The sequence below is a fragment of the Leptinotarsa decemlineata genome, unplaced genomic scaffold (assembly GCF_025532065.1).
Source record: "Leptinotarsa decemlineata unplaced genomic scaffold, Ldec_3_MD MMD2_tig00026354_RagTag_RagTag, whole genome shotgun sequence".
Classification (NCBI taxonomy): domain Eukaryota; kingdom Metazoa; phylum Arthropoda; class Insecta; order Coleoptera; family Chrysomelidae; genus Leptinotarsa; species Leptinotarsa decemlineata.
In genome coordinates, this window is record NW_027412702.1 from 4,715,926 (window position 1) to 4,729,271 (window position 13,346).

The window sequence follows — 13,346 nt, forward strand, 5'->3', positions numbered from 1 at the left end:
AAAAGTTTCCAGAAGCAATAATTTTTGAAGCCTATTTTATATCCCTGTAAAAATAGAGACAAAAAAATTGTTGATAATTGTGTTTAGATAACAGATTCATTAAAATTTTAAAATATATGTTTGATACTGAAAAAATCATATTTCTCCATCCCGCAGGCTGAGAATTGTGAAAAAGTCATCCAGCAAATGCAAGTCAACAAAAAATCGAAAAATGCTCATTTTTTGAAAAAAAAAAGAATAGTTCAAAGAACATTTGGAAAAATATTTATTTACAATGATTTGTACATATATTCATAAAATGAAAAAAAGACACGAAAACCTAGGTCCTAAATTCTAAAACTAATTTACATGCATTTTAATTTACATATTTATTTTGTATTTCACCTCCTCCTATCTTTCGACCTGCTCTCCACCTTTTCTTCGTCTCTGTGTTTTGACTTCTTATACCTATCTCTTTCGTCTCGAGAATATTTATCATCTCTATACTTATCATCCCTATCATACTTATCCTTTCTATCCTTTTTATCATCATATTTGTCCTTTTCGGAATAGCGATCTCTGTCTTCCTTGTACCTGTCTTTTTCATATTTTTCATATCTTTCAATGTACCTGTCATTCTTTGAGTCTCTATCATTGCTGGGTGATCTAGAAGATTTTCTCTTCTCCCTGAAAAAAAAAAAACAATTTCAAATATATGAAAATCATTGCATTAATACACTGCAGACAGAGCGAAGACAAAACGTAATAGTCAAATTGAATTGAATACCTCCTCTCGCCAAAGTATTCAATAGGTGAGTTTTGTTCACTGTAATCTAGAAGGTAGAACTAGAACTTCTGGCATGAAATGAATCTGAGGAAAACACTTTTCACACCACAACAGAAACACTGTCTTTCGTTTTGGTAACCAATTTAACATCATCAATAAATGATAAAGGTCTTCATCCTTTCAATAAATTGATGGATGTAGCCGTTACTAAGTGGTAGATCATGATGAAAAGAAAAATGAAAATTTCTATGTTTTTACAACTTTTATTTGTAAGTAACGTTACTGCAGTTTAGTCCTATATGGATATTTTCAAAATTAAACAATAAACTAAGAATGATTGATTACGTTCGCTAATATATACGCTAATTTATGACTGTCTGGATGGAAAGAATCGCTTGGGATGGTGATGTCTGTATAGCTAGGTTTTCTGAAAACATTGAACTCGAATTTATTCTGATTGTGTGTAATGGCCAGGTCTAAGAAATTTATTTGTTTCTCTATCTGTTTCGAGTGTGAACTGAATGTTGCTATTGAGATTGTTCATGAATGTCATAAATTGGTTCTGCTGTCATGTAGTACCTCTGAAACAGACAAGAATATTGTCTACATATCTGTACCAAAAATGAATATGTTTTTTACCCAGGTTTACTATCTTGGTCTCCAAGTTGTTCATAAATATGTCTGCTAAAAGTGGACTAAGGGGTGAACCCATTGGTAAACCTGAATCCTGTTTATAGAATTTGTTGTTGAACTGTAGGTAACTCTGATTCAGGCACACATCGAAAGCTGTTGAAACCTCAAAGGAAGTGATATGGTCAACTTTGGCTTGATCTAATGTCTAAAATGAGGGGCTTACACTCGTATGGTATGTTGGAGAACATACTATTTACATCGAATGAAACTAAAATTGAATTATGTGTCTTGGTTTGGTTCCTTATGTTTTCTACTAAAGTCAGTGAATTTTTAATTCTGTGAGGTGGGACGAAATTGGTAATATTTTTGAACAACTTGTTGAGATGTATTCCTAGTTCTCTTACCGGACTATTTATATACGAAACTACCGGTCTTATGGGGTTATCATCTTTATGTGTTTTTATCAGGCCATACAGTTTAGGGCAAGAGGAGTTCATGTTGGTGATTTTCCGTTTCTCTGATTTTAGTATCTAAGAGGAAATTTTTCAGTTAATTTTTACTATTCTTCGTCGGGTCTTTCTTGATGACAGTAAGGTTTTCATCTCGAATGACTGACTCAATTTTCTGAACATATGCTCCTCGTTCAAGGATAACAAGAATATAGTCAGATCTCACTTGCTACAGAATTAAAAGACATCGAAACCAGGAAATTCAATACTGAAGATAATTTTTTATATCATCTCCAGGACCAAGAACACCATCCATAGACGAAGTTCCAAGAATCACATCAAACATATTAGTCAGCAAATACACTTCAACAACATTACCTCATAAAAACAGAAACATTGTCAATTTATCCACTTCAAAGGTTTTTACTTTGATTCATCAAAATGTACAAGGGTTCAGTAACAAATTGTTAGATTTTGAAATTTTTTTAGAAGACAATAATTGCGACATATTTTGTGTATCAGAACACTGGGCCAGAGACAATAGTATATCATCTCTAAAAATAGAGGGTTTCCAGATTGCAAACTCTTTTTGTAGGGATGAATCTATACATGGAGGGGTAGCTATATATGTCAGAAACAATATAAATTTTGACATAGTAAAAACTAATTCTGTCGAAATGGATTTAGAGGTGACAGCAATCAGATGTAAGGCAGGTACACTTGGCAAAGGCATGTTAAATAGCCTAGTTATAACAGTTTACAGAAGCCCAAACGGAAACTTTGACATTTTTATCAAAAATCTTGAGGAACTGCTCCGAAATTTAATTGTAAAATTCAAAAACTATAAGGTAATATTATGTGGAGATTTTAATATCAATTTTCTCAATGAATCGAAAAACCTCAACTTATTAACAGATCTGCTAACTTCTTATAATATCATACCAACCATTAATACCCCAACAAGAGGAAATAATTGCCTGGATAACATCTGCACAAACATTCACTATGAATTATATAAGAGTACAGTAGTAGATAATTATTTTAGTGATCATCAAAATGCTCAACTGATCTATATTGATACCAACTCACATGAAATTACAGAAACAAAACCTCGACAGCAATTTAGAGACCTTAATAATAAATTTAATATTGAACACTTTATCTCATTTTTGAGGCAGGAAGATTGGAATGATATGTATATGTGTGGGGGTAATGCAAACGAAAAATTTGAGATCTTTTTTCGAACTTTTAAATATTACTTCGACATTGCTTTTCCTCTAAAAAAAGTAAAAGAAAAACAGGCATCATATAAAAGAAAACCATGGTTAACTAAAGGTTTACTCATTTCTGGAGAGAAATTAAAATATCTGTATACGCTAACCTTAAACGGAAATGATGATACCAAAGAATATTATAAAAAATATAAAAAGTTATATAAACATCTACTGAATGTATCAAAAAAGCAATATAACAATGGCATAATTGCAAACGCAAAAAATAAATCTAAAACGGCCTGGACTATTATAGGATCAGGCAAAAAATCAAAAAGGAGGTTGGAACCAATTCACTTAACTATTGATAACAATATTGTACAGGCACCCCAGAATGTAGCAAATCACTTTGTTGAATATTTTAATACCATACCCACACTACTGGCTAGCAATGTTGAAGAATCATCAGAAGAACCCACACTTAGATACTTCAATCCTTATACTTTTTCATTTAAACCAACAACAGAACCAGAAATAAATGATATCATCAAAAACCTAAAATCCTCTCAATCTACTGGTAATGATGAAATAAGTCCTAATCTTTTAAAAAAGTGTTCGTCATTTATTGCAGGCCCACTAACTTTTGCCATCAACTGCTCGTTGGAAGAAGGTATTTACCCAGATAGTTTAAAAATTGGAAAAATAAAACCTATACATAAAAATGGAAATAAAACTCAAGTTGAAAATTACAGGCCCATTACTGTCCCCAGTGCTTTTGCAAAGGTTTATGAAAAATGGGTGTCAAATTCAGTCGTTTCATTCTTTGATCTTCATAAGCTATTCAATGAAAATCAATTTGGTTTTAGAAAGGGACGTTCAACAACACAAGCTATAATAAAACTACTAAAAGAGCTATGTAATAGTCTAGATATGGGTAATCGAACTCTGGGTATTTTCTTAGATCTAAGTAAGGCATTTGATCTTGTAGACCACAGAATTCTACTAGACAAATTGGAAAAGTATGGTTTTAGGGGAAACTCACGTAGATGGTTTGAAAGTTATCTCCAAAATCGAACACAATATGTTGAAATAGATCAGTATCAATCTAAACGTTTAAAGTATACTATTGGAGTACCACAAGGCTCTATTTTGGGACCTCTACTTTATATAATTTATGTCAATGACTTTGAAGGAAATTTTGTAATGTATGCGGATGACACAACACTACTGGTTAGTGGTAAGAATGTTACATCCACAGTAGACTTGGCTCACAGGGAAATTTTAAAAGCCCAGGACTGGTTTTCTAGCAATAAATTAATCTGCAATGATAAAAAATCATCCTTCCTAAGATTTAGTTATGCCCCAAATGGTCATGATCACAGTTTACTGTTAAAATCACAGCACGGTTTAATGAAACAGGTGAATTCAATAAAATTTCTAGGACTTACTCTCACTGAAGATTGTAAATGGAATCAACATATTAATGAAATATGTAAAAAAATAACGCCTATGTGTTACTGTATCTATCAACTCAGTAAAATTATAGATAAGTCGGTGGTACTCATGTACTATCATGCCCAATTACACTCAACAATCTCATATAGTATAATAGCTTGGGGCCTATCACGTGAGGCACAAAGGGTATTTATTTTACAGAAGAGAGCTGTCAGAAACATTCAGAGTGTAAATAGACGTACTAGCTGCAGAGATATATTCAAAGTTTTAAGAATATTAACTCTCCCATGCATTTATATGTACCAGCTGTTAATTTTTGTAAAATCGGATCAGCGACCTTTTACCTTCTTAAACAAAAATAATTACAGCACAAGAAATTCAACATTGTTAGAAATACCAAATCATAGACTGGCTAGATCAGAATCAAGTCCAATTTTCATGGGTGTCAGGCTATTTAACAAATTGCCAAATCATGTTAGAAAAATGTCACTAAGAAAATTTAAACCGTTCCTAAAAAACTTTCTGATTGATAAAGCCTACCACTCCATTGAAAGTTTATAAATGACTTATCAATATAACTGAAGAATTGAGATTGTCATCTAGGGTTGTTAATATATTATAATTTTACCTAGTTATAAGTTTTAATATATAATTTTACATAACTGTTCATGTCCTATATGTACATAATTTTTTCTTTTTTATAAGTTTATTTATATCATATTACACTGACTTGTTCTATATCATTGAGTTATGATCCAGAAGAACCAATAAAATATTATTATTATTATTATTATTATGGCATTCGATTTATCAGCTTTTGTGAAAACAAGATCATTATTTCTTATTTTTTGTTGTATAGTTTTTATTATGCCGGTTTCTCTACTGTTTGATAAAGAGAATGGATGGTTCTGAATAACTTCATTTATCTTGTATGCCCCTATATCTCTATTATATATATATACTAAACTGTATGGCCTGATAAAAACACATAAAGAGGATAACCCCATAAGACCGGTAGTTTCGTATATAAATAGTCCGGTAAGAGAACTAGGAATATGTCTTAACAAGTTGTTCAAAAATATGACCAATTTCGTCCCACCTCACAGCATTAAAAATTCACTGACTTTAGTAGAAAACATAAGGAACCAAACCATGCCACATAATTCAATTTTAGTTTCATTCGATGTAAAGAGGATGATCTCCAACATACCGTACAACGAGTGTAAGCCCCTCATTTTAGACATATTAGATCACGCCAAAGTGGACCATATCACTTCCTTCGAGGTTTCAACAGCTTTCGGTGTGTGCCTGAATCAGAGTTACCTACAGTTCAACAACAAATTCTATAAACAGGATTCAGGTTTACCAATGGGCTCACCCCTTAGTCCACTTTTAGCAGACATATTTATGAACAACTTGGAGGCCAAGATAGTAAACTCCGACCTGGGTAAAAAACATATTCATTTTTGGTACAGATATGTAGACGATATTCTTGCCTGTTTCAGAGGTAGGTACTACACGACAGCTGAACCAATTTATGACATTCATGAACAATCTCAATAGTAACATTCAGTTCACACTCGAAACAGAGATAGAGAAACAAATAAATTTCTTAGACCTGGCCATTACACACAATCAGAATAAATTCGAGTTCAACGTTTCCAGATAACCTAGCTATACAGACATCACCATCCCAAGTTTTTTAAATTGGCCCATGCGCATTGTGAACTGTAAATTCAGGTACTCAATCAAGTACCTTAATGGTATATATTAGCGAATGTAATGAATCATTCTTAGTTTATTGTTTAAGTTTGAAAATGTCCATATAGGACGAAACTGCAGTAAAGTTAGTTACAAATAAAAGTTGTAAAAAACATAGAAATTTTCATTTCTCTTTTAGTCTTCATCCTTATTTATCATCTACTGATGAAGCTAATTTGGATAGCGGAAGACACGGTTTTCTTGTTGTGGTATGTATGGGAAAAAGAAATGATCAGAAAGAGCAAATAACTTTTGGTGAGAATGACAGACTTGGAATAAGATTATGCAAACATAATACATCATTGATACTAAAGTCTGGCGGGATAGTGCATCAGGTTCACTGGTATGTTCTACTTGTAGATGACACTTGCAAGGTGTGTTGAGATGAAAATATCAGTAATGCCATAGATAGGATAAATTTACTATCAAAGAAAGATTACCAACATTTGAACACAATTAACTTTGATAATATGAATGAAATTTCAAATGAAAGAATTTAACTTAAAACCATCAAGTATTTGAGATTCTGGATAGAAAGATTTGAAGAATCGACAGTAGATTTATTTTCAGAATTGTGTATAACCCAACCCAGTGTATTTCTGAAATTATATAGTCTACAATTTGGTTATCAATCTATCGGTTATCTATTAACAATAACTACCAATAATGGAAGCTCTATGGGTTCTTCACACTTATCCAAAAGAGTACACAGGTAAAAAAGGAGACCGCCATTTTGACCCACAAAAGTCAAATTTGTGATGAAATTTTGAACAATTCGTACTGTTTTTATCACTTGGTTGAGGATTCAAAGGAAGGCATTTCATTATACCCTCATGATTTCAAAAAGTGTGAAGTTTGATTTCGTAGGACTTTGAACGGACAAGTTTTCCATTTTCATTGAGAGGACTTACAACTCATGTACGTTTGATAGTTTTCACATTTTGTTTAAATGAATACTCTCCATATAACCAGATGTCTTTAAATAATCGAGCTCTGCTTGTAGGGCCAGGTTCCATAAGACCTCCTAGGAGCTAGGATGTACCAGCTTTTGTCATCAAGGGATTTTTTTAGAGAATTCTTAACAGCGTACCTAGAAAGTGAGTCCTGCGGACAGGGTTTGATCCATCTTGTTTTTAATTTTTTAATATTACATATGTTTCAATATATCTTGACATCGTAGGAACTCACTTATTTGTGAAATCATACATTGGCCAATATAATGGGTGTAACGAATAGCAACTAAATTTTGATTTTGAAATATTCATACCAAGTAGTTAGCAAAAAGTTTTATATAAATTTCATCATTATTAAATGTAAGAATTGAACTCCTTTGAATTTTTTCAAGAATCTCCTGTTGAATGTTATTTATGTATTGGTTTCATATCAATTTTTTCCAAACCAGAAAAATCATTCCTGTATTTTGTATTGTAAAAATTAAGTAGGTTATCTCCAATATGAACTATGCTAACATAATAGAAAAATACTTTTTGTACCTCTTCTTCTTTGGAGGAGGTGTGTTACTCCTGGACCTAGAGTAACTTTTTCTTTTATGGCTCTTTTTATGATTTCTACTGGTAGTTGATCGACTCCGTGACCTATGCTTCTTGGATCTTTTTCGATGTTTGTTGTCTGGTGAGTGTGTGGCTGATCTCGACCTTGATCTTTTCTCGTTGATCGGAGGGGCAATATGGCTTCCAGAACGACTGTAATGAAAAAGTATAATTTTGAAGAACCATTCAATTTATAACTTCCTTGGACATAAGCAGAATAGGACACATAGGCAAGACATATGCAACATATTCACGAAAGAAAAACGAAAATGGAAGACAAGCACGTTCAAGATGTTCTTCAATCAAAATCTATAATTCCAAATCGCCTTTTCAATAAACACCTGCAGGAAATAGTGAGAATCAAGCAACGGATACAAAAATAGAAAGCTGCTCTACCATATCTATCATTGCTGACAGGATATCTTCCCACAATTATTTTTTAGTTCAGATCTGATTTTTTTCTAATCTAATTTTTTTTTGTTCTTTGAAAATATCCAAACATACTTATTCAGAGATTAGAATTTGAACAGCTCTGTGTGTTATACAGTGAATTTCTTTAATATCCCCCCTTTTTATTTTTTGAACGGGTCAACTCAAAAAATTGAAATTTGGGATAATGAAATTAATGCATGAATACTTTATTTTGAAGTGAAATTTACAGACGACACTTTCAAGATGGCGACTGGGCGCCATCTGGGAAAAAAATTAAATGGAAAGGGTTGTCTTGTGACACATCATTTTGAAGCTCCTGACGAATACTTCACAACCCTAAAATATGAAGTCAAGTAATTACACATAGCACATACAAGCAACATCTGATGCTTCTGTGGTTTCTACGATGTTTATTCAACTGTATGTATTACTTTAGTTATTTCTTTTTATGATTTGAATCTGAATATACATTTTTATTATTATATTATAATATCTTCACCTATTACAAAATGGTGGAACATTTAATAATTTCCTGAAGACAAACACATTAATATCAATATTTCTAAAAATATTCCTTTTTATCTGCCATATGGCAATTCCAACAACCCGATAAGGTATGTTTATAAAATCAACAAAAAATGTCAGTACGACACTGAACATCATTGTTCAGTTAGAATATTCTCATTTAGTTTTCAGTTTTACTAGTAGAAAGGTACAACCGATAAGGTTTGTTGAGTTATTTTTTGTTTATAAAAACGACAAAAAATGTCAATACGACAATAAACATCATTGTTCAGTTAGAATATTCTCATTTAGTTTTCGGTTTTACTAGTAGAAAGGTACAACCCGATAAGGTTTGTAGAGTTATTGTTTGTTTATAAAAACGACAAATAATGTCAGTACGACAATGAACATCATTGTTCAGTTAGAATATTCTCATTTAGTTTTCGATTTTACTAGTAGAAAGGTACAACCCGATAAGGTTTGTAGAGTTTTTTTTTTTATATAAAAACGACAAATAATGTCAGTACGACAATGAACATCAGTGTTTAGTTAGAATATTCTCATTTAGTTTTCTGTTTCACTAGTAGACAGGTACAACCCGATAAGGTTTGTTGAGTTTTTTTTGTTTATAAAAACGACAAAAAATGTCGATACGACAATGAACATCATTGTTCAGTTAGAATATTCTCATTTAGTTTTCGGTTTTACTAGTAGAAAGGTACCACGTCAACAATCTCTAAAATGGTCAATTCTCGTCCATTGGAAGAAAAAATTGAAGCGATTTTTATTTACGGTGCAACGCGTAACTTTCACGAGACCGAGAGGATTTTCAATGAACATTTTCCGGATCGTCCTATCTGTAGAAAATATTTGAGAGAACTTGTATCCAAATTCACAACTACGGGTAGTGTACATAACAAAAAGCCCCCAGGTCATATATCCATTCCGGAAGAACAGCAAGTGCAAATAATTGGTGAGATGGTAGTGAATCCTGAACAATCTACTTATTCCGTCGCGAATGTTTGTGAGGTGTCTTCTACTATGTGGAGACTTTTTGAAATTAAAATGGTACACCAATTAACTGAAGATGACCCTGATCGAAGAACAGAATTCTGCGAAATAATGACATAAACCATTGCAAGGCATCCTACCTATCTCCACAATATTTGTTTTAGTGACAAATGTACATTTTTTGAATGGCAATGTTCACAGACAAAATTGCCGTTATTAGAGTGACACCAACCCTTACGTTTTTCTGGGAAACACATGCCCACATTCCAGAAAAAATCAACTTTTGGGCAGAAATATTGGGAAACCATATTGTAGGACCTCTATTTTTTGATAAAAATTCAACAGGGGAATTGTATTTGAATATGCTGGAAACTACTGTTGACCGTCTCATCACTGACATCGTCGAAGCGAATCCTAATGAATTCGATATGGATATTGTATTCCACCAAGATGGAGCACCACCACATTACTCCAGACAAGTAAGAAACTATTTGGATACTACTTTTCCCGGTCGTTGGATTGACCGTCGAGGTCCTACAGAATGGCCAGCCTGCTCGCCAGATTTGACAACTTTGGACTTTTTTTATGGGGCTTTTTGAAACAAAAGGTGTATGAAACTGAACCTGCTTCAATATTGGATATACGACAGAGAATAATAAATATTTGTAGAGATATTGAGGATACTATGTTCGAAAATGTTTGGCGTGAAATTTCGGATGGGCTGTTCATATGTCAAGAAGTTCAAGGCAACCATTTCGAGCATCTTCTGAACTGACCTCAAGCTTATTACCTCATATTATGTAGTTAAATGTCAATGTATTCAGGCAATTATCAAAAGTTCTGCCATTTTGTAGTAGTTGAAGATATTGACATTATATTCTAGGGTTGTGAAGCATTTGTCAGGAACTTCAAAAAGATTTGTCACAATACCTCCCTTTACATTTAATTTCGTTTCCCAGATGGCACCCAGTCGCCATCTTGAAAGTTTCATCTGTCAATTTTACTTCAAAATAAAGTATTCATGCATTAATTTCATTATCCCAAATTTCAATTTTTTGAGTTGACCCGTTCAAAAAATAAAAGGGGGGTATTAAAGAAATGCACTGCATATACTTCCTTATGTCTTTTATAAATTCCAGAAAAGAGTATTGGAAGTATTATGATTTTTACTTTAATGTAATGAATGAAAACACTTATGCCTAAGTTCCACTAGGTATTTTACCCGAAACGAAACCGGTCCTAAAAATAAAATACATTCAAAATACATTGAAGTGATCACAAAATAAACAAGTCATCAATTACACATTATGATTTTTTCAAAACCATTGTGTTTGCTATATTCATGGGAAAACTGTTATGAAAATATTTATATACTACCTAATAAAACCTCCCCATGCATTGTGAGCTCCTGTAGTTTTTTGTTGGCTGGGACTGGAATCTGTATTATTTGGAGTATCATTTCCTGAACCTCTAGCCTTAGCTCTGGCAGACTTGTACTTCTCACAGAGATCTTCAACTTTCTTCTCTAAACTTTCAATATTTGCCTGGAACATAAGATATATAAGTAAATCACTGACTTCAATTGTGAAATTGGTTTTATATCTTCATTTTTTTTACAATAGTTGGGAATAATTTCACATATCGCATGAGTTTTACGTATAAGTTTCTAAGTTCAGTTAGTTTTTTGTTTTGAAAGAAAAAAAAAACATGAACAATTTCCGGGAAACAGATTTCAAACTCCAAAATGATTAAAATATACGAGAATCAGTCGGATAATGAAAGTAAATTTAAAATAAAGTGTAACAACAAAAAAACTAAAACGTTAATTCATAGCTTGTACTAATCATCAAAAAAGTAACCGCAATGAAAGAAATGTTCAAATGTGTTTCAACTACATACCTTCGGTCTATTATAAAGTTTCAATATCCTAACACTTATATCACGAATATCTTCTTCAGTTGCCCCAAAGATCGAGAACCATGAAGGATTTTTAGGTAGAGGTAGTTTCAATTTTCTGGCAGTTAAGTATATGCAGGCACACGCAACTGTTTCTGGCTGATAGCGAACAAAAACATCAGTTCTTAATGAATCATTCATATAATTCCAGGAGTATTGCATCAATTTTTGATGATGGTGGAACCCCAGAACTTGAAGGTACATGACGATGATCTAAAAAATTACAAAGTACTTTTTTTGGCTTTCTACTACTCCATCTCGATACAAAAAAAAATCACTCCTAAAAATATAACCCCTTCAATTCATATCAAATTCTTCTGCATAGAGTGGATGCCAATTTGAAATACTGCTGAACTTCAATAAACACATTTTCATTGCTTTGCATGTAATTTACCTGAATATATGTTCCACTTGCTTTATTTTTTCTAGCATAGATTCACTGCTAAAAGTGACTTCGTATGACATAATATGTACTAAAGGTATTAAGTAGATGTTTTTAGAGTGTTTCATTTTTAGGCGACATTTTTTTCTTTTTTGCACTCCACTCATTGTGATTTAAATGACAACAGATTCTAGGAGGATGATAATCACATGGAGGTAAATGACCATCATTCGAGTTTCTAACAATTGTTTGTATAAAGATGGAAATGGAAGTGAAACAGCTTTTCTTTCCCAAAAACTAGTCCCTCATAAGAAATACCCCCTTTCAATTCTTACAAAAGTTTATCTTGCAAATGAATTTACATTAACATCACTCGTGCTGTAAATAACAATTTGATGAAGAGAATTAATGAATGCCTGGCAGTTAATGGAAAACATATTTTGAAATAGTTTTGATATTTTGTGTGAAACAATGTAATAAATATTTTTATGAAGCATTTAGAATAAACATTTTTCAATTCATTATTTATTCATCTTAAATCCTGTCTTCAATAAAAACCATGAGGGAATATTAATATCTCTAATTAACTAGCTATAACCATATATTTATGGTGACATGACAAGTTTTATTCTTTCAAGAAGTAGTAAATATCTCGTCAACTGTTGATTTTTGATATAGGAAATAATGTTTCATGAAAACGAGTCAATATTATCTCGGAATTTCAAAACCATCTTAAAATACAGGGTGTTTAATTTGAAAAAACTGAGTTTCGCCCCATTTTTATATATTCAGAATGAGTCATTGATTCCGAACACCTTGATGAATAAATAATAACTTATTTATGTATTCTATCAAACTTTTGAATTTTATGGGGTATTCCGACATGTGAAAATATACAGGGTGTTACATTTGAATTAGGGAAGTTTGTACTAACTTCCGGTTTAACTAGAAGCGTTGGAAAAACGCCATCATTTTCATGTGATAAAGCATATTAGAAAACCTATATTTGCCAAATTTCAAGATATGAATTTTATAATTTCCCAAAATACGATCATCCGACGGTCATCGCGTTGTACCATGTATATGGTCAAATTGAAAATATATGGTAACTTACCTTATGAGGGTGTTTTATATGGACACAAAATCCTAACTCTTTGAGTATTCGCCTTTCAGCTTTGATAACTAAATTTTTTAGATGGATGTAGCTCTGGTCCAATATAACTGGCTGAATTGGTC

General features: G+C 32.3%; 1 protein-coding gene across 1 annotated transcript in view; it reads right to left on the bottom strand.

The window, feature by feature from the left end:
• Positions 1–248: 248 nt before the first annotated feature.
• Positions 249–13,346, bottom strand: part of LOC111502721 (cyclin-L2) — a 38,761-nt gene continuing 25,663 nt past the window's right edge. Inside the window, exons 3-7 of the mRNA XM_023156872.2 lie at positions 13,225–13,345; positions 11,672–11,941; positions 11,150–11,316; positions 7,769–7,978; positions 249–666 (exon numbers count right to left, since the gene is read on the bottom strand). Coding sequence (XP_023012640.1) covers positions 381–666; positions 7,769–7,978; positions 11,150–11,316; positions 11,672–11,941; positions 13,225–13,345 — 1,054 coding nt within the window. The 3' untranslated portion in view covers positions 249–380. The remainder of the gene's footprint in view (positions 667–7,768; positions 7,979–11,149; positions 11,317–11,671; positions 11,942–13,224; position 13,346) is intronic.